This window comes from Carlito syrichta, unplaced genomic scaffold (genome assembly GCF_000164805.1).
Source record: "Carlito syrichta isolate Samal-C Ts95f unplaced genomic scaffold, Tarsius_syrichta-2.0.1 Scaffold287498, whole genome shotgun sequence".
In the NCBI taxonomy this organism is placed as follows: Eukaryota; Metazoa; Chordata; class Mammalia; order Primates; family Tarsiidae; genus Carlito; species Carlito syrichta.
The window spans coordinates 178,941-200,209 of record NW_007231594.1 but is presented as its reverse complement, the minus strand read 5'-3'; the positions used below and the strand labels follow the sequence as shown (position 1 = coordinate 200,209).

At 40.6% G+C, this 21,269-nt stretch overlaps 1 protein-coding gene across 1 annotated transcript in view; it reads left to right on the top strand.

Moving 5' to 3' along the window:
- MYO6 (myosin VI) overlaps window positions 1–21,269 on the top strand; it is a 93,628-nt gene that overhangs the window by 48,967 nt on the left and 23,392 nt on the right. The window contains exons 18-26 of the mRNA XM_021709841.1: window positions 2,241–2,279; window positions 4,963–5,056; window positions 8,450–8,580; window positions 8,683–8,760; window positions 10,561–10,690; window positions 15,141–15,231; window positions 16,260–16,410; window positions 18,660–18,868; window positions 19,783–19,861. Coding sequence (XP_021565516.1) covers window positions 2,241–2,279; window positions 4,963–5,056; window positions 8,450–8,580; window positions 8,683–8,760; window positions 10,561–10,690; window positions 15,141–15,231; window positions 16,260–16,410; window positions 18,660–18,868; window positions 19,783–19,861 — 1,002 coding nt within the window. The remainder of the gene's footprint in view (window positions 1–2,240; window positions 2,280–4,962; window positions 5,057–8,449; window positions 8,581–8,682; window positions 8,761–10,560; window positions 10,691–15,140; window positions 15,232–16,259; window positions 16,411–18,659; window positions 18,869–19,782; window positions 19,862–21,269) is intronic.

Here is a 21,269-nt window from a genome sequence, read left to right as displayed (position 1 = left end):
TAATATTTAAGTGTCAGGATACTGTCATACTGATAACATAAGCCTCCTTAAATCCTGATCATGTTTATAGGAGCTGGTTTTTTCAAAAAAGCTTAACCATAAATATAGGGAAATTGTATAATACACCTTTAGGTAACTGGTTAGAGGCCTTGAGTTTTGTTATAAATTGTATTTACTCCTAATGAGTTCCTGATTCTCAGTGAACAGTATGTTTCTCTTATTCAAATATTCTTCAGTTTCTGAATAGACATTTGATAGCAGATTGGTTTTAAAATAGCATATTAGCCAACATGAAATATGTCATGTATTATGTATTTTCCTTTTGTAATATTAAAGTAGTATTGCTTATGAGAAGATACTTGAAATTTTAGACAGTGTTAAATAAAAATTAAAAACATCCCTAAAATTTTTCTTTGGAATAAATAATCTTTTATGTTGAACCTTGAAATGCCTGGTAATTGTTTATATTCAATAAGATGTAGTTTTTTTACATTAAACAACTACTGAAAGCTCTAATCAGTGATACTAATAAAATATCTCACATGTGTTTTCCTCTGTGGTACTTGAAAATGAGATATTAATAGATCCTTAATTTTAAATTTAATAGGATATCTCACTGAATTAAACTTGAGGTGTGAAGGCAATAAAAACAAAACAGGCTGTCATTTACAGTAATGCTGTGGTTATCCAACGTCACTGACGACCAAACATTTTCCACAGAAAGGTGACTTTTTTCCTTCTGCTGTCAATGTTTCAGAAAAAAGTCATCCTTTTGAACGGAAGTCCTATCATGAATATTTATATGCTTTAAAATACACATAAAATGCAGATAAGGCATGAATTGTGTAGAACCATCTACCCTCATGCCCTAGGAGACTTGACTACTGTTCTTTGATAACTGATTTTCTTTCTTCTTTCCCGGCTGCTATGAGTTTATATTTGCTGCTTCTGCTCTTCTGACTTGACCTCCGTTTTTTTGGAGAACACTGTGCTTAAGTCTGTGGATTAAAGAACACAGGCTTTGTGACAGTTTTCTTTTCAAATTGGTAGTGCTTACACTTGCTTTTTGGGCGTGGAGGTCTAGAACTCTGTCAACCAGATAAGTGGGGTGTGACTGCGTTTCTTTAAGTCAGTGCCCGATTCATTCTATGACTTCAGCCTCTCAGTGTGTGGGAGATACATTGTAGCAGTTATCACTGGTAGAGAGTGAGATCTGGGGTCAGGCCTGTGTTGGAATCAAGGCTTTGCCTCTATTACGTCCATTGTCTTGGGCAAGTTATTGATGACTTTGGTCTTCAATGCTTTCACCTGTAAAATTAGGCTCATACGTATATCTTTAATTAGGATTGTCATGTTTTATCCTTTCTTAAAATAATGCTCATGAAAAGCTTGGAGCAGTATTTGACTCCTAGAAAACATTCAGTAAACCAGTATACCTATTAATTATAGCTATGATTAATGTATGTTACTATGATAATCAACATCTTAGTTTATCTTTTGGAAGTAGTATAATAAGCATCTCAGTATAAAATCCAGATATAAGAATTTTCCATCAGTAATTCACTTTGCAAAGTAGTCAAGCAAATGGTTTTAACATACGGAACCACAGCAAGTTACAATCAATATTATAAAAACAGGACAGCGTAGTAACTTATGGTGTTCACTGTCAGGTTTTTTTTTTTGAGAAAATAGTCCAGGGGTTTAAAAATAATTGAGATGTAAAGCGTTTTAAAATCATAAAGAGGACTTCTGTGGCCAGGCAGGACAGTTTTGTTTATGCTGAGTGTCACATACAGCAATCCTAATACTATGAGTGTATATGCTACACGCCTTCATTCTCGGTGGTGTGTGACACAGACCACACAGTTTGCCACATGATCAGAGACTGTGCATTGATCGCTTATGACATACATCCTTGGCATTTGCATGTATTTCTTCCAGTGCCTGTATGTGTCCTCTCATTCTTCATACCTGTAAATGTGTATGCACGTTTTTAGCACCGTTCATTTTCAGACTTTTAATTGTCCAAGCTTGTAGAAGTCATTTATTGTCCTTGCATTCCATTAGCCATTTTGCATACTGCTCTGTGTTAGAGGGTTTGTGTCCTAGGGAGTTGTTAAACTGTAATGTGTTATATGTGGATGTTATTGCATGTTGTTTTATTCTAATATTAGCTAATATTAACTCACGACGCTGTGTACTTTGACTTTTTGAAATAAACTGATTTTTTTCTTTCACAGACACAGTTAAATTTGCTTCTGGATAAACTTCGAAGTACCGTGAGTATGCTTAAAAGAGAACAGGCTGTTTTTAAAAAATGGTCCTCTGAGACAATTATTAGTAATCATGCAAGTAAGCATAGTGACCCTCTTATCATTAGAAATATGTTTTAAGGTCAGACCTCGGGGTTCACACCTGTAATCTCAGCACTTTGGATGGCCAAGATGGGAGGGTTGCTTGAGCCCAGGAATTTGAGAGCCTAGGCAACATAGCAAGACCTTGTCTCTACAAAAAAAATTAGCCAGGCCTGGTAGTGTGTACTTGTAGTACCAGCTACTCGGGAGGCTGAGGTGGAAGAATCGCCTGAAAAGAAAGAAAGAAATACATTTTAAACCATATTCCCCTGATTTAAAAAAGTAGTTTAAAAACACTTTTCATTTTGGACCGGGTGTGGTGGCTCAGGCCTGTAATCTCAGCACTTTGAGAGGCTGAGGCGAGAGGAATGCCTGAGCTCAGGAGTTTGAAACCAGCTTGGGCAACATGGCAAGACCTCGTCTCTCTGAAAAATAAAAAAAATGAGCCGGCCGTGGTGGCGCACACCTGTGATTCCAGCTACTTGGAAGGCTGAGGCAGAAGGATCGTCTGAGCCCAGCAGGTCGAGGCTGTGGTAGCTGAAATTGTGCCACTGCACTCCTGCCTGGGCACAGAGTGAGACTCCGACTCAAAAAGAAAAAAAAAAAAACGTAAAACAAAAAATGTTTCTCATTTTGGTTAGGTTTGTTCTGAAGCAAGGGCAAATCTATATGTGAAGGCACATTATTTTATAAATACATAGAACTCTTTGAATGTTTTTGAATTATGATTATCTTGTATTATTTGTTTCAGGAAGGTGAGAATAACTAGTGATTATGGAGAAGGAGAAATGTATTTTTTTAGAATTAAAGATGAGGCATGTAATTAAATCTCATTGATGTGGAAATCAATGGACATAGTATTTTTATACCCCATTTAGAGGCACAATTTATTAGTTTTTTTTAACTCTGTTTTTTTTAACTCTGCATTTTAAGTAGCATACCCTGTTTTTATTTTTTAAGAAAAAACATAGTAGTAAAGCTAATAAATAACTTTAATGTACTGAGCCTCGGTAAATTGTAATCAAAATTATAAAAACAGGAAAGTGTAGTAGCTTGTATTATTCGTTATCAGTTTTATTTTGGAGAAAATGATCCAACTAGTTGAAATGTGAGATGTTTTAAAATGATAAAGGTGGTTCTTATAGCCAGGCAGGACAGTTTTGTTTATGCTAGGTGTTACATTCAATAATGAAAAAAACCACCACAGAAAGGAACTTATATGTAGTTTATATAAACGAAGCATGATTGCAAGGTAAGACTTATTTTTTATACAAACCCACAGAACCTAATTGAGTACTCTTCTTTTTTAGATAGTCAATTTGAAAAGCTAGCCATTTATTCTCAGTGTTATTGTTGCTTAATTTACTGTTAGACTTAGTTTTGGAACCATTAAGAAAACCTTTTCAGTGTCCTCATTGGCTACAAATATTCATATCTTAAGGGCCCATATCTTTAAAAATTAAGTCTATGAGGATAGTATTTTATTTTTATTTTTATTTCTTAAACACGATACTGCTCTAAAATGATGGGATTACCTTTGTGGTTTATAGAAAGAAGGCATTTCTACATGTGTTTTTAACTTAGACTGGGTGTGATGGCTCGCTTCTGTATTCCCAGCACTTTGGTAATTCAAGGCAGGAGAATCACTTGAAGCCAGAAGTTTGAGTCCAGTCTGGGTAACGTAATGAGACTCCATCTCTTCAAATAAAAGTTTTAAAATTGGCTGAGCATGGTGGCCTGTGCCTGTAGTCCTAGCCACTGGGGAGATGAGAGGATCACTTTTGCCCAGGAGTTTGGGGCTGCAGTGAGCTATTATCGTGCCACTGCACTCTAGTCTGGGCGACAGAGTGAGGCCCTATCGCCAAATAATAATAATAATAATAATGATAAATAAAAGTGTGCAGTGAACATCACTGTTGAAGTAATTGTTGAGTTTTGCAAGGTAGCTACTTTGGAGAGAAGCCGTGATTTGGGTAATCTAGTATGTTGGCTTCAGTAGTCAAGGGTTTCATTGTACACATCATCAATATTCACTCTGCCTTATTCAGAATAATCTGATAATCGGTTCCAAACGAATGCCTTTAAGTTTTTAAAATAACAACAAACAAAACTTTAAAATGTGCAACTGTGCAGTTTAGGGACCCATTGTATATTTTCGAAGCAGAATGATTGAAAGATTGGTTTTCTTTTTTTTTAATACCTTGACCTAAATTTTAAGGGACATAACTTTATTTGCATTTTCTTACCACAGAAACATACCCTATAAATACATTTAAATGTAGACTAAAATCACATGCATATTAGCCCCTAAAATGGGTTGTTTAAATACGTTAACATATTTCACAGTGAAAGACTTTCTCCCTTTTTCGATGTTTGGCATTCCAATCTAAAATGTAATCTTTTTCTGATGTTATTAATTTAGAATGCAAACATGCATCCCAAGCCTTAAAGTAGAGAATATGTGAATACATTTTTAAGTTCTTTAATAGTTATTTTAAAAGTTTCATATGTTACTGTTAATATGCTTTGAAGGTTGCTAGTATTCCCAGAAAATAGAAAAGTAAGGATGTTGAATGTATGGTCTCAAAGCGTACCCTTATTCTTCTAGGGAGCAAGCTTTATCCGTTGCATCAAACCTAACTTAAAGATGACAAGCCACCACTTTGAGGGTGCTCAGATTCTGTCTCAACTGCAGTGTTCAGGTATCGCCATATTTTCATAACCTCTTCATAAAAATCCGCTTTCATAAAACTTTCTTTGTCAGTGTGGGTCAGTAGTTGTAGCTCAGATGCAGTGTAGTAGTTCCAGTGTTTTCAAGAGGCTCACCATTATCTCGATTATTTTAAAGTGCAATCAGATTTTCATCTTACATTGTCTTTCCTTGTAAGAAAAGCGTAGGGCTGGGTGCAGTGGCGTGCTCCTGTGGTCCCAGCTACTTGGGAGGCTGAGGTGGGAGGATCGTGGGAACCCAGGGGTTCAAGATCAGCCTGGGCAACAGGGTGAGACCCTTCTCTTAAAAAGAAAAGAAAGAAAGGGGGGTGGGGAGAGAGAGAGACAGACAGAGATGGAGAAATAGAGACAGAGACACCAGCAGCCGTTCATGCCTTGCGCCCCACACCCCGGGGTCAGGAGGCAAACTTTGAGGCCCTTTCTTCCTACTCCACCACGTGTGAGAAATGAAAACAGCACTGTGCCCTTGGCTCCTGGGACACCTTCACGCATTTGATTAAACATCCCTCGCTGCCTCCCTGCCGACGGCGTCTGATGTCTGTCTTCCTGGCCAGCCTCCGTCCCCACTTCCACCCTGACTGTTCCCCAAGGCATTGGCTCTCCCTGTCTTTGTTCCCCTTTGGGTCCAGCTCTGACCCTGACACTTCTTTGACCCTCTGGCCTCTCTGACTCCTTATATGCTCTCAGAGGCAGACTTCCCATGGAGTTAAGGTCTCTTAGGCAGCAGGGCCCTCCTTTTAAATAAACCTCTTCCATAGCCCTGCGCCTCATTTTGGGTTGTTTTCTAACTTTTTAAAATGTGCACTTTTTTCTTAGAGGGCCCTCCCCAAATCTGGATCTCCCCTGGGCCCTCAGAACCCTCACTGTGGGATCTGATTCTCCTCTTTCTCCTTGCCTTCACAGGCTTGGTAGGTGAGCAGGTCGGCACCGGTTAAGTTCATGGTCACGGACCTTCGTGGGGCTCTTGGGCCTGCCCTGCCAAGTTTCCCTGGTCAGCATGTTGTGTTTCCCTGCAGAGCCCCATCAGACCCATCCTGCTCTCCTTGGTCTCTGTGACTGGAAAAACCCAAAGCTTCACTTGGCTGCCACCACGCACTCTGCCTACCTGCCTGAGCTTCCCTCCTGTTAAGAAAGCAGGATTTCTTCTCTTCCTAGTTGAGGCCTGTGGTTCCTTGAAGTTCATTTCTTTCTGCTTTCTCGTGGGTCTTCAGTACTGATCGTGTAGACGGAACCGTCCCTTTGAGATGGCTGTCCCTGTCACCACCTAAACGTGCTGGAGCCTTCTCTCTGACCCACATTCCCTTCCAGCCCCTTCCACGTCTTCCACGTCTTCTTTCTCCATTTTCTCCATTTCTTCCTTTTCTTCCCAAGAACAATCTGTTCTTTCCCTCTCGGGGTTTCCTTTCTCCCACTCTTTGGCTCCCACTCTGATGAAGCCACCGGCGGCTGTCCTGACCCTAAATCAGATGTCTGTTTTGCAGTGGGCTTCCCAGTCACGTGTGGCCCTGACCAGTCCCTCGGACATACCCTTGTCTCCAGAAATCAGCATGTGTCCCTGCTTTTTGTCTCTTTGGCTTCTCTGACCCTTCCCGACTCCCCTGCAGGCTTTTTTTAGTTCTGCCTGGATATTATTTGTTAGCACATTTCAGGGTTTGGCCTGTTTCTCCCCTCATTTCATGTGCTGTGCAGTAGAACATTCCACGACGATGGGAATCTCCCGTGCTTGTGTTATCCAGTATAGTGGCCACCAGACTCCTTGGTCTGTTGAGCCCTTGAAGTATGGCTGAAATTTTAATTTCTAACACTTTGAATTTATGTGGCGGCTGTGAGTGTGCCAGTGCCCTCCAGCCTGGGCGACGGAGTGAGGAGACTCCGACCCCCCCAAAATAAAAATAAATAAAATTGTAGATGAAAACAAAAACAACAACTTTGAATTTAAATAGTTGTATGTGGCTGGCGGGGCTCCCAGGCACCTGGCTGGTGACACTACATGGAGATGGACAGGTGTGGGTTCTCTAAGACTCCCCAGGCCCCCTGCTGTGACCCCCTTTCCCCCCCAACAGTGAGTCCTGGTGCCCTCTGGACACACTGTCACCGTCTCTCGCCTGGCTTTTTGCTGTCGCTGCCTGAGTATTCTAGCATCTGCTCTGGCTGGTCTTACACACATCCAGGATGGACAGCTCACAACTTCTCTCTAATCATCACAGTGCTCGCAGTGATCTTAGGACTTCAGATGAGTGTTAGGGTGAGGAGCAAGACCCTGGAGCTTATGAAGCCCCTTGTGGCTCGGCCATGTGTCCCTACTTCCTCTTTTCTGCCCTGTCGCTCTGTGCTCAGGCCACGCTGGCCTCCCTTGAGCCCCTCCGTGTTCCTCTGAGGGATCTTGCCTTGCCTTTCCCGTCCGTCCTGTCTCAGTTTGATTGTCACCTCCTCTGAGAGCCCTTCTTGGTAGCCCCAGCTCGGAAAGTGAGCCTGCATTCAGGGTGCTGGGTCCAGGTGCTTTTATTTCACTGTCACGGTCTCAGATTTTGTATATATCTACATAATTATTTGATTTTTTTTCCCCTCTAGTCTGTAAACCCCACAAAGGCAGGAACTATGTCTGTTTGGGTTCATACATACATCCATTCTTCCCTGGCATATACTAAACTCAGTAAATATTTGCTGAATGGAACGCACAGTCTAGCAAATGTGTGTGACTAATTTGAACTAAATTAAATTTTTAACTCATGTCTTTTGAATTCTCCCATATAGTAGAGATATATTTTTGTAATAGTTCCCTCAGTATGTTACTAGTTTGAGTGACTTTTTGCTCATTTAAATTTCTCTTTAGGATTTGTTTGACTTAATATAATAATTCATTTGTTTTCCAGTGAGCACCTGTTGTCCTGGAAAGTCACACATGTTTAGATTTAGCTGTGTATGCTATTAGATTAGCAAAGAGTGTAGGCTTACTAAGGCTTCAGTGGGATTCCTCTTTCAGTAAGAAATGTATTTTAACATATTAAGGTATGTTGGCACTTTGACGGATGGCTCTGTGTTCATAATACTTGGATTTTTAAAAAAATACTAATAATATGATTACATAGAATTGGTTCCAATTTTTTTATTCTAATAGTTGGCCTCTAGGGAACAGTTAGTCTTGCGGGTTTTAGATGAAATTTGACTACAGTAGTTTGAGGTGGTATATAAGTTGGGATGTAATGATCATAAGTGCAATATTTCCTATGTAATATTTCACTGTTGATGAACCCTGCAAATTTCCCCTTTATAAACATCAATTACAAAATTGTTTGATCACTCTCAAACGAGTCTGGACTGCTGTACCGTGATTAACTGGGTCTTGTGTTTGCGTCTGTGTGTAGGCATGGTGTCTGTTTTGGACTTGATGCAGGGTGGGTTCCCATCACGGGCATCCTTTCATGAACTCTATAACATGTACAAGAAGTATATGCCGGATAAACTTGCAAGACTGGATCCAAGACTATTTTGCAAGGTACACATGCCACCCAAATGGAAATTTCCTAGCAGTAAACTTAACTTGTTTTCCCTATTAGCTACCGGTTGGCGTTTTAACTTTTTCACTTTTATTTTTCAGGCTCTTTTTAAAGCTTTGGGCTTAAATGAAATTGACTACAAGTTTGGGTTAACAAAAGTATTTTTTAGACCTGGCAAGGTAAATATACTTTCATATTTTAAATTCTAACATTATAAATATGGATGATTGAGGTCAGTGAATATTTTTAAGTATTCAATGGTTTGTATTATTGTTGAATTAAATGGTCACTAACAGCATGAAATATACATTTCCCTACTTGGGAGAAGTTTGCGACGCATGATACTCTGTATATAATTTTTTTTTTTCAATTTTATTCCGCTTTGGAAGTTTGGGAATCAATCAGAGCGTTGTTTAGTTGACTTTTTACTTAAACTGAGGTTCAACCAGGAGATACTTCCATTTTAAACACGTTGAAAGCTTTACTAAGATGTAATAAATAAGTCTTCAAGGATTTGAGATTTTCACAGTACTCTTGAATCTTCGTTGAGAACAAATGTCTCTAGAATACGATGGACAGACGTGGTATGGAAAGTTGGGTTGGAGTTGGCATTGGACCTCTGTGACCAATGAATGATAAGTACCTTTGAATGCACATGACTTTTTTAGGCTAACACATAGTTTAAGTGTTCAGAGGTTCTCGTACTGAGTTACAAGACTGAGTTACAGAATACTTCATCACAAAACATATTCGATATAGAAATAGCTAAATGCTATTTGCAATCTGTTAGGAATAATATGTTCACCATTCCAAACTTCTTTAATATTGACTGAGTGGCCAGGCTCGGTGGCTAGCCTGTAATCCCAGTGCATGGGGAGGCCGAGGCGAGTGGATTGCCTGAGCCTGTGGGTTTGAGACCCGCCCGGGCAACTTGGTGAGACCTTGTCGCTACAATAAATCAAAAAAATACATATATATAGACTGAGTAATTGCATCCTCATAATTATAAACATGGTTTTTACTATATTTAAATAGCTAGGCATACTTGTTTGGTTTGGCAAGATGATAAACATGTCGAGTGTCTTGAAGGATAAACTGATCATAATCAATCAATTAGGCTTTGCACTTCTGGACATGAGATGAAATATATGTGTGTGTGTTAACAATGCACGCACATCCCTGTGACTGTTTTTGCAAAGAACACGAAAAGATAAAAAGAATATATAAATGTTCGTAGTTGACTTAGCTCTAATCATGCATATTTGTCATAAACTTGGCATTTCTCTTATTTCAGAACTATAGTAATTATTTAAGAATCAATAGTCTGATGGAGACCGCACTTGGTCTTGTTTGCTTCCAGAAAAATTAGAAGTATTTGCTGAATGCCTAAGGCGAAATTTCAAGAATCTTTAATCTCATTATGCTACCTTTCATTTAATTTCAGCTATAAGAAGCCATTATATTGATTTTTTGGTTTGTATCATCCTTAATACTGTAGTGAGATGTTTGGTAAAGGATTGATGTTATTATGAAATATGGTGATAAACAGTAGACATAATGCATTTTATTATTAAGAACCTATCGACTGTCTTATTTGTGTCGTCTTGTGTCTTAGTCAACATTTGTTATCTCTGCCCACAAAGGGGTGGAACCGGGGAGAGATGGAACATATTTTGGTGGCCTCTGGCTCTGTAGCTGTTCTCAATGGAACCTCTTTGCCAACCATCTGTAATTAGATCACTTAGGCATTTTTTGTTTTGTTTTTGTCTTTCTTAACCTTCATTAAGAGAAAGGAAGCAAAATGTGGCCGGGTGTGTTTGGATTTGCTGTGGACTCTACTAAGATGTGTCTGTGTAACTGACATGCAACCGTTTTGAGAAAGTTCGATGTGGGATTTAAATTCCGTTTACCCTGTGTCTTTTTGTGTGCTTAAATGCATTCGTATTTTAATACTGATATGAAATCACTTGACTTCCCAGTTTGCAGAATTCGATCAGATCATGAAGTCTGACCCGGACCACTTGGCAGAGTTGGTTAAGAGGGTCAATCACTGGCTGATCTGCAGTCGCTGGAAGAAAGTGCAGTGGTGCTCGCTCTCCGTCATCAAATGTAGGTTCACCCCGCGGGCTTTCCCTTCCCACGGAGATCTTTTCTGTCCCTCTGATTTTCTCACTCTCATGAAATGGCTTGTGCTGTGTCGTAAAGCTGTCTCAGAGGGGATGCCGGGTAACAGGGACCACCACTTTTGTTCCCGTGCAGTGTCACCAGTTCCTTGAGCAACACCTCATGTGTAGTGTGATAAGACCGTGTTTGTGGACATGGTTTCTTTGTTATTTTGAGTGTCTGCCACTTATCTTCTTAGCTAAATGCGGTATGGGGATCTCAATCTTGTTGTGTCCTAAGAGAACAGAACTGGCTCTCGATTATTTTCTCTGTCTCCCCCAGCACATCCCCGGGGCTCTGACTTCAACCAGAGCTGCTCTCTGCCTGCATGGTGTCTACATGCACATGCCTGGAATGTCCAGATTGTCATTGTCTGTCCTTTCCTATTTCTTTTCTTTTTCTTTTTCTTATAAAGAGGTGGGGTACAATTCAGGGTTAGGTATACAAACATTGACCATGCAGGTGCCTCTGTTGATGAGGTGTGCCCCTCCCTCCCCTGGCAGTTTCCCTCAACTGTCAATCCCACCCCCAACCCCCTCCGACAGTTTCCCACTCCTGCCGATCACTTTCTTATAGCATTGTAATTATTCAAAGTCCTCTTATGAGTGAGAACACATGGCGCTCTGTTCTTTGTTTCTGTGATAAATCACTGAGTATGATCTACTGTAAATCCATCCAGGTTGCTGCATAGTCCATATATCTGTCCTTCTTTTTGGCTGTATAGTATTCCATTGTGTATACGTACCACATTTTTTTAATCCAGTCCAGGGCCAGCTTCAATGGGCAGCATGGTTGGTTCCATGTTTTTGCTGTCGGTCACTTCGTCCTGCTGATTTCACCTTTGAAACTGGGCACTCCTTCCTTTTCACTGACTTACCTCCGTGGGTTCTCCCCTTCCCCTCATATAACTTCAGGGCTCCCAAGCCGACTCTGCTGCTTTCCCATCTTTCTCTTTCTAAACTAGAAACCTCATATGGCTCTCCTGTAGTGGAAGGCAAAGTCTGCATTCTTAGAATGTCTTCAAACCCTCTGGGGTCCCCTCCCACTGTGGGAGCTCTTCTGTCTTCTCAATAAATCCTGTTTTCAAAAAAAAAAAAAAAAAAATGATCTTGTAAAATGGAGTTTTGGTTTTTAATTTCAGCCTCTTCCCCCACTGTTCCTTTTGACCCTGTCCCTTGAAAGGAAGCCAGTCATGATCTTGAAAGACACAGTCCTGAACACCATGATCCTGAGTGTTGAAATCCCAAAAGATCAAAATCCTGAAAATATAATTCTGGAAAAAAATAACTTAAGAATTATTTATTTCATATTTTATTTATTTTCTTTCTTTATTTGTTTTTGTTGTTGTTTTTGAGTCAGAGTCTCACTCTGTCACCCAGACTGGAGTGCAGTGGCACGCTCAAGGCCACATCAGTGTTGACCTACTGGGCTCAGGTGATCCTTCTGCCTCAGCCTTCCAAGTAGTTGAAACTACAGGTGTGCACTACCAGATCCAGCTAAGTTTTTTGTCTTTTTGTGATTTATTGTATAGATGAGATCTCACCAAGTTACCCAGTTTGGTCTTGAACCCCTGGGCTCAGGCAATCCTCTCTCCTTGGCCTCCTAAAGTGCTGGGATTGCAGGCTTGAGCCATGGGGCCTGGCCAAGAATTCTTTAAAAGATACTTATTTACATTTTTAAAGGGGGCTTTATTTGAGAAAGGTAGAAGCATGACAGGACACTTTATAGGCTACTTTATGCAAGAAAAGCAAATAACAGCATGCCTTTTTGCGAGTGTAAAGACCCAGGTATGCTAATGACAGTTGCATGGGCATAACTGTTATGTACAGACAAAGCGTATTCATGAAGACATGAGCCAGAAAGGGACAGCTGTACACGCATATTGCCACTCTTGGTGGGTTGTGTGCACCTAGCTGTGTTACTGCAGTCATCTGAAATTCAGGGATGGATAGCCTCGGTCTTTTGAGGTTGGTCACAACCTGCCACGAGTCGTGCAGCAGCCAGAGCCGAGATCATGAGAAGTTCTATCTTTTACTGATACAGCTGTACAGAAAAGTTTCATCTCTTCGTTTATGGAGGGGTTTTGGCCTTTTTGCATACATGCACAATGCTTACACACAAAGTTGTGATAATGCACTTTCATGGAGTCAGATTTGCAAAGAAGGCATACAACAAATGGGACCCTCTAAAAGTTACCACTTATTCGATGCCACCAGTGAATTTCCAGTATTGGAAATGATGTGAAGAGAAATATAATAGCGTAGCAAAAGTGAAAAATAATGCTGACAGTGTAAAACGGTGGGGGGGGGAAGCCTAAAAAAAAAATAGAAAAGAAAGAAACCAAAATATAAGAAAACTCAACCTATGTAAAAGTATATTACAAGGCTGGTAATACACAAAAAGTGCATCGTGGGCAGCTGCATGGAGGTAGTTCATGAGAACTGGCCGAACTCCCCAGTTGTTAGCTGTGCCTTGAAGCCTCCCATCATGATGGCGGCTTCTTTTTGTTCTTTCAGGACATGGCCCTTCTTGGAGGATACGTTCGTGTTCATTTTCTCTGTGGCGCTGCTCATTTTGAAATTCTGTGATTCCTGTGATTGTGGTTTTCGGGGATTTTGACTTTAGTGATTTTAATCTTTGGGAATTTTGCTCTTTTGAGATGCCAGCATTCGAGAATATGGCTGTCAGGATTGTGTTTTTCAGGATTATGATCCAAACCCTTTGACCCACTGGATTTAGCAGCTACTTGTCACTGACCCAAAACAAGGATGAGGAATGGAATATTTGGGGTGCCCTGAGGATCTGTGGCAAACCTTTATTTATTTATTTTTTTAATCAATATTTTTTATTATGATGGGTACAGTTAAGGGTTAGGTATACAATTATGTTTCATTCAGGTACCCTGTTGATAAGAGGTGTTTCCCCATCGCCAGACAGATATTTGCTACTGTTAATCCCATCTCCCTCTCCCCCCCATAGTTTCCCAGTACCGTCAGTCATTTTCTTATAGTATTACATTGGATGTTCAAGGTCCATTATATGAGTGAGAACATGTGATACTTGGATTTTTGTTTCTGTGAGAGGTCACTCAGTATTATAGACTCAAGTTCCATCCAGGTTGCTGTGAAATTCATGATTTTGTTCTTTTTTTATGGCTGCGTAGTATTCCATCATGTATATTACCATATTTTTAAAATCCAGTCCTTTTTTGATGGGCAGCATGGTTGTTTCCAGGTTCTTGCTATTGTGAACAACGCTGCAATAAACATACGTGTGCAGGTATCTTTTTTATAGAGTGATTTGAGTTCTTCAGGATATATTCCCAGTAGGGGGATTGCGGGGTCATATGGGAGGTTGATATTTAGAGCTTTGAGGAATCGCCACACTGCTTTCCACAGAGGTTGCACTAGTTTACACTCTCACCAACAGTGTAGAAGTGTTTGTGGCAAACCTTTAAATGTTGGGAGCTGTGTGGGAATCAGTACCTTGATTACATCTGTAATGGTCCCCACAAGCCCCAGAGTGTGCTAGGCACATCAAAGGGATTCAGCAAATTGATCTTTATTAATAAAAAAAATAAAATTCCTTTGGCCTGATGAAAAGGAACCATGCAGACAAAGGTTTTTATGGATGTCTTTTGTTAGTCCATCATGAATGTGAATTAAAAGAAAACTATAATAAAAAAGGTAGCAGTAGCTCTTTTTTCCCATGATTTTTCCAAGTAAAATATGAATATATTTATCGCGGTCGTCCACCAGCTTCACCTTGATACAATTCATTGTGATAGGAATGCGTAAAATGAACATCTATGGTCGGCCCTTCGTATGTGAACTGTGTTGTGCAGTGATGCTGAGGTCCGTGCCCAGGCAGGGATCTTTACAGTATGCTAAATAAGGAAGCTCTGGGAAAAAGTTCAAGGTCAGATCATTCTAGGACATTCTGGGTAACTGAAGTCAAGTAGATTCCTTTACTGTAGGATTCTCAGAGGCGTTACTCAATATGTTTGTTGTGAAAATCCAAAGAAGGTATAGCGTGTGTGGCTTTCCCTCAACTCTGTTGACAGGTCAAACCTTTTATTCCAAGACACTCCTGTCTCCTTTGTATATTTCATAGAACAAATGTTGCCTAGGAGCTTTGAGAAACAGTAGTATAACATACTAGAAAATAATGCATTTAAAATGTAGATCTAGCCATAGACATTCTAGCTTATTCTTTTTAAAAAATATGAGAAGTTAAATGTTAAAACTTTTTCTGATTTTGATGTCGGATACAACACGGTCCCCATGCTTTTGAGTTTCTTGAGAATTGCTTTGTGAAAATGGGTGACTTTTTATATACTTTGTGTCCGGTTTAAACTGAATAATTTTCTGTCGTTTTATTTTACTCTTGCACATAGTGAAAAACAAAATAAAATATCGAGCTGAAGCCTGCATTAAAATGCAAAAAACGATTCGAATGTGGCTTTGCAAAAGGAGACACAAACCTCGGTAAGATGAATAGTGCTAAAAAGAGACCCCCCCAAAACCTCATTGTCCTAATATCAAATGTCAAGAAAGTCATAATGAAAAGCTATTTGGATACTGAGGGAGTTTTCTTGTGTTCTTTGTAAAATGATATATTAGTCTGTTGTTTGTAATATTAATTTGAAATTAGTGCCTTTATTACTTGCCTCATTTTCTACAAGAGGATTCAAAGTGGCTTGCATCAATGTGTAAACACTGTAGCAGGTTGAAAAAAAATGATTGAGAGACTCTTTTACTCTGATTATTTTAGTTTGGGTTTCTTGATAATGTCAGGGTAGCATTTTTTAAAAACACTAATATCTTTACCACAACATTCAATATAATCTGTAAGAATTGTATTGTCTCACTATAAATGTGTTCTTTATTTCTTATTTGAATCTTTTGTTATTAATTTAGACCTTTGTTTTTAGTCGGGGTGTTACCCTGTCACCCAAGCTTGAGTGCAATTGCACCATCACATCTCACCACAGCCTCGACCTCCTGGGGACGGGCAATCCTTTTGCCTCAGCCTCCCCTGTAGCTGGGACTACAGGCGTGTGCCATCACTCCTGGCTGATTATTTTTCGATTTTTTTTGTCAAGATGAGGTCTCACTAAGTTGCCCAGGCTGGTCTCAAACTCCTGGGCTCAAGTGGTCCTCCTACCTTGGCCTCCCAGAGTGCTGGGATGATTTAAAGTTTTTAAAGTTGGAGGCCTGAGTATCTATTGATCCATTACACCTTTCAAATTAAGTCCCTTTGCAACTTGAATTCTCAGAGCTTACAGTCTAAATATAGAAGGCTTTACTTCTGTTGACAGGCACCAATGCCATTTACACTCATATTTGATTATCTTAACCTTCCACAAGAGATCTAAAAAAAGAGAACGCTAGATAATATTGAAAATGACTGAAATGTCTTGTTGAGTGATATCTGTTGAGCATTTTGTGAGTGAAGAATCTGCCTAAGGCATGAAACGCAGACATTAAAGTCTGATGGCGGGTTGTCTTCGCAGCATCGATGGCCTGGTGAAGGTGGGCACACTGAAAAAGCGGCTAGATAAGTTTAATGAAGTGGTAAGTGTGTTGAAAGACGGAAAACCCGAGGTGAATAAGCAGATCAAAGAGCTTGAGATTTCCATTGACGCACTGATGGCCAAAATTAAGGTATGGAATTCTGGCTCTGATGACTTTGACTTTTCCTATCACTTCGTATCTTTTTGTGACTGGCATTGAAATTGTGTAGAAACAAGTCCTCACGTTTTCAAGTGGAAAATCTTAACAGGTGCTGAGTCTGAGTGATAGCCAGTAGGTGCTTGTTAGATTATTACCTCTGCTCGTCTCTTCATAGAAAAAGATGAAAGACAATTTTTATGTAGTTTCATCTGTAGCTAGGAGAGATACCCCCCCCCAAAATGAGTAACTAATACACTCACCATCTTGCGCTGGTAACTTTTTGCATAATCATAACTTAGGATGAAGGAACATTCTTTTGTTTGATGCTTTTCTACCTCCCGAAACTCATTTTTTAAATTTTTACTTTATTTTATTATTTATTTATTTATATTTTTGAGTTGGGGGTCTCCCTCTGTCGCCTAGGCTGGAGTGCAGTGACAGGATGACAGCTACCACAGCCTTGACCTGCTGGGCTCAGGTGATCCTTACATCTCAGCCTCCCAAGTAGCTGGAACTACAGTCGTGTGCCACCCCACCTGGCTAGTTTTTGGACTTGTTATAGAGATGAGGTCTCACCATGTTCCCCAGCCTGGTCTCGAACACCTGGGCTCAGACAGCCCTCTCACCTGGGCCTCCCTGAGTGCTGGGATTATAGGCGTGAGCCACCGAGTCTGGACAGAAGCTAATTTTTAAATTATAAAAGTAATGTAATATTACTGGAGATTTGGAGAAAACCGCCAAAAAACTCATAATACCTCCACACTCATATTCAACTGGTGTATTGTTGTACGTCCCTCTTACAAGTCTTGTTTCCTATGTGTACATTTTAATGTAATTCTTATCATAATGTATATTTCAGTTTTGTATCCCTACCACTATGTTATATGGCTTATCCATATTAACACCCTGTCTTCACAGAGGCTGTTAAATAATTTACTTATTAAAGTAGCAGTTAATTTCTTCTACAATTTTGTAGGGGGAAAAATAGGGCTATGTTTTTGTTTTGATTTGTATTTGATTACTAGTGGGGTTTAAGATTTTTCCCATATGCTTTTTTGTTAATCATATTTCATCTGTCTTTTCCTATTTTTTCTCAATTATATTTTAGGGTCTTAATGCTTTTCTCAGCTAGTTTCATAGGTCAGCGCAATTATGTGGGATATAATAAGTACCTTAAAGTATGCCTTTCATATTTTCTGTGGATATTTTACATAGACAATGATAAATCTTGAAGATAGAAGGGAGAAAAAGGTTCCAGAGAGGAATGAAAATATTATAAATAGACTTAGCTGATCATCGTCAATGAAAATTAGCCACAATTTTTGAGGGTTAATTTAGGAAAATCATCCAGTAATTTTGGATATATCTAGTAATTTCTTCAATATTTCTTACGTACTATTTGGATACTATTGTTATTATTATTATTATTATTTTTGAGTTGGAGTCTCACTCTGTCACCCAGACTGGAGTGCAGTGGCCGCTCCCGGCCACCGCAGCCTCGACCTGCTGGGCTCCGGCGATCCTTCCACCTCAGCCTTCCGAGTTGCCAGAATTACAGGCATGCACTATCACGCCCGGCTGATTTTTTGATTTATTGTTGAGATGAGGTCTCGCTGCCCAGGCGGGTCTCGAACTCACGGGCTCAGGCAATCCACTCACCTCAGCCTCCCAAAGGCGCGGGATTACAGGCTGAGCCACCAAGCCCGGCTTGGACATTATTATTAAAGAGTAGTAAATGCTGGCTAATTCAGCAAACCATTGCTGAAAATGTATTTTTTAGCTACAGTACACCTGTAGATATTGATTACTTGATTAATAGAAAATATAGAGTCCAATATTTGCATACAGAGATAACTTTTAAGAAATTCTGATTCCGGCTACTTGGAAGGCTGAGGCGGAAGGATCGCCGGAGCCCAGCAGGTTGAGGCTGCGGTGGCCGGGAGCGGCCACTGCACTCCAGTCTGGGTGACAGAGTGAGACTCCAACTCAAAAAAAAAAGAAATTCTAAATACTGTTTAATGGGCAAACAGTATAGCAAAAACAGTGGGCTTATTGTTCACCAGCTCTCATTTTTTTGCTGTATATGTGCATATTGGAGTTGTTTTTTTAACCACTGTGGTAAAAAGCACAATCAAAAAATGTTAAAATGCATCATTTTAACTATTTTTGAGTGTGCGGTTCAGTATTGCTAAGCGTACTCATAACTTCTCAAATACCTGTTTATTGTTTTGTAATTCAAGTCCACCATGATGACAAGGGAACAGATCCAGAGAGAATATGATGCCCTGGTTAGAAGTTCAGAGGAACTCCTCAGTGCATTGCAGAAAAAAAAGCAGCAGGAAGAGGAGGCGGAAAGGCTGAGGCGCATTCAAGAAGAAATGGAAAAAGAAAGGAGAAGACGGGAGTTAGAGGAACAGCAGCGAAGAAAGGAAGACGCCGAAAGGAGGATGTGAGGCCCTGGTGGTGGTGTTTCGAAGTAGAAACTCAGCAGTGAATTCTTGGTGTTGATGGTGGTTAACGACCATTCGTAAAACTGTATTCTTACCTTGAGGAACTCATTTCAGAGTCAATTTGAAATCATTTTATAGTAATGATGACACAGAATGATTTTAACTATAATCTGGATTTTGGTTGGGCTCTTACACCCGAGAATTTCTTAACTTCTTTTTAAAGCTAGGACTTTTCTGTATTTTATAAACTAGAGAAAAGACACTTAGATGTTTCTGCGGTTTTAAAACTGGTAACATTTCGGGAGATGACCATAATCGATTAGAGAGAAGGAATGTGAGTTTTTCAGCACTTGTAATTAGGATCTTGAAGCCAAGTTGATCTAGAGATGTCAAAGTTTATAGAATGTCATTATATCAGTTTTATTTAAGAAGAATTACTCGGCTGGGTGCCGTGGCTCACTTCTGTAATCCCAGCTCTTTGGGACGTGGAGGCAGGAGGATCGCTTGAGACCCCCCTGGGCAACATAGCAAGACCCTGTCTCTGCAAAAAATTTTAAAAATTAGCTGAGAGGTATGGTGGCACACGCCTGTAGTCCTCCTAGCTACTTGGGATGTTGAGGTGAGTGAATCACTTGAGCCCAGGCCGCAGTGCGGTGAGCTGTGGTCCTGCCACTTCATTTCACTGGGTGACAGAGCAGGACCCTGACTCTTGGGGAAAAAAAGAAGAAAAAGATTTACTGTCAGTAAAGTTTGATTTTATTTTATTCAGAATAAGTTGATATATGTAGCCAGGAGGGTCATCTGAGCTCCCAGAGTGTTCCCTTTGTGTGTTAAGAGTCAGATTGCCTTCTGAAGGATTCCTTATTCTCTATTAAATATTTGAAGAATTTTCTATTTTTTTTTTTTTGGTTAGGAAACTTGAGATGGAAGCAAAGAGGAAACAAGAAGAAGAAGAGAGAAAGAAACGGGAAGACGATGAAAAACGCATTCAGGTACGTACTTACTGGCCTGGATCTCTAGCAAAGTGGACTCTCCAAGTTATGAAAGAAGTGAAAATGCAATTTTTGACTTGCTAGCCAAGCTGTCACTGGTTCATCCCAGAGACCAAAGGCAGTTTTTGAAGTGGTTAGGGGAAGGGACTCTGGAGCTGGGGAAGTCGGTTCAAACCAAGGCTGTGTTACAGACAGAAATCTCGACACGACATATGTCCTAATGAATAACTGGGCTACAGTTTCTCTCTGTGAAATGTGGATAAGTATAATAATAGTTGTTAGCATTAATGCGTTAGCACATGCGAAAGCAGTGTCTAGCTCAATAAATACTCATATTATTCTTACGACTAGGAGGTCAGACGAATATTCGCATAAGCATTATCACGTTTTAAGATATCATTGTGCTTTGTAGATGCATTGATAAATTAAGGTCAAGATATCTTCTCCACTCCTGGTTTTTATTTTTATTTTATTTTATTTTAGATTTTTTTTTTTTTGAGTTGGAGTACCACACTCACAGCCACCCCAGCGTCCACCTGCTGGGCTCTGGCGATCCTTCCAAGTAGCCGGAACTACAGGCACGCGCCACCACACCTGGCTGATTTTTGATTTATTGTAGAGGTCTCGCCAAGTTGCCCAGGCAGGTCTCGAACCCTCGGACTCAGGCAGTCCACTTGCCTCGGCCTCCCAAAGTGCTGGGATGACAGAGCCAGGCCTTCATTTTTATTTTATTTTATTTTAGATTTAAGGAGTACACGTGCAGGCTTGTTACATGGGTATGTCGCATGATGGTGAAGTCTGGGCTTCATGAAGCCCGCCACCCAAATGCTGTGCACGGAACCCAGTGGGTAGTCTTCTTACCCTCGTCTCCCCACTCCTTCCCCCTTCTGAAGTCCTCAGTGTCCTCCCAGCCTTATGCCCGTGTGTGCCCAGCCTTTGGCTCCCACGTATAGCTGAGAACACGTGGTTTTCGGATTTCTGTTTCTGTGTTCATTCTCTTAAAATAAGGGTCTCCAGCCATGTCCTGTGGCTGCAAAGGACTTGATTTCATTGCTGTTCCTGGCTGCGTAGTATTCCATGGTGTAGATGCCCAGGATTTTGTGATCAGTCCACGGTGGCTGGCACCTAGGCGGGCTCCATCCCACCCCCAGTTTTTAAAACACTCCATCTGGGCATCATCGATCCATGCAGTTGAGTTCCTGCTCTTCATGGCTTCTGTAGTTACACCCTGTGCCTAAATGGCCCGAGTCCTTCCATCTCCTGGCTGCACAGGGTGTCGGTGCCCTGCCCGGGAGGCTTGTGGGACGCTGGGGGTGCTGATGTCGCAGTCGTAGAGTCGTGGGGCCGGGCACTGGGGGGCGGGGGGAGGAAAGGTGGGGACGGATCCGCCCAGCACGAGTCGCCCTCC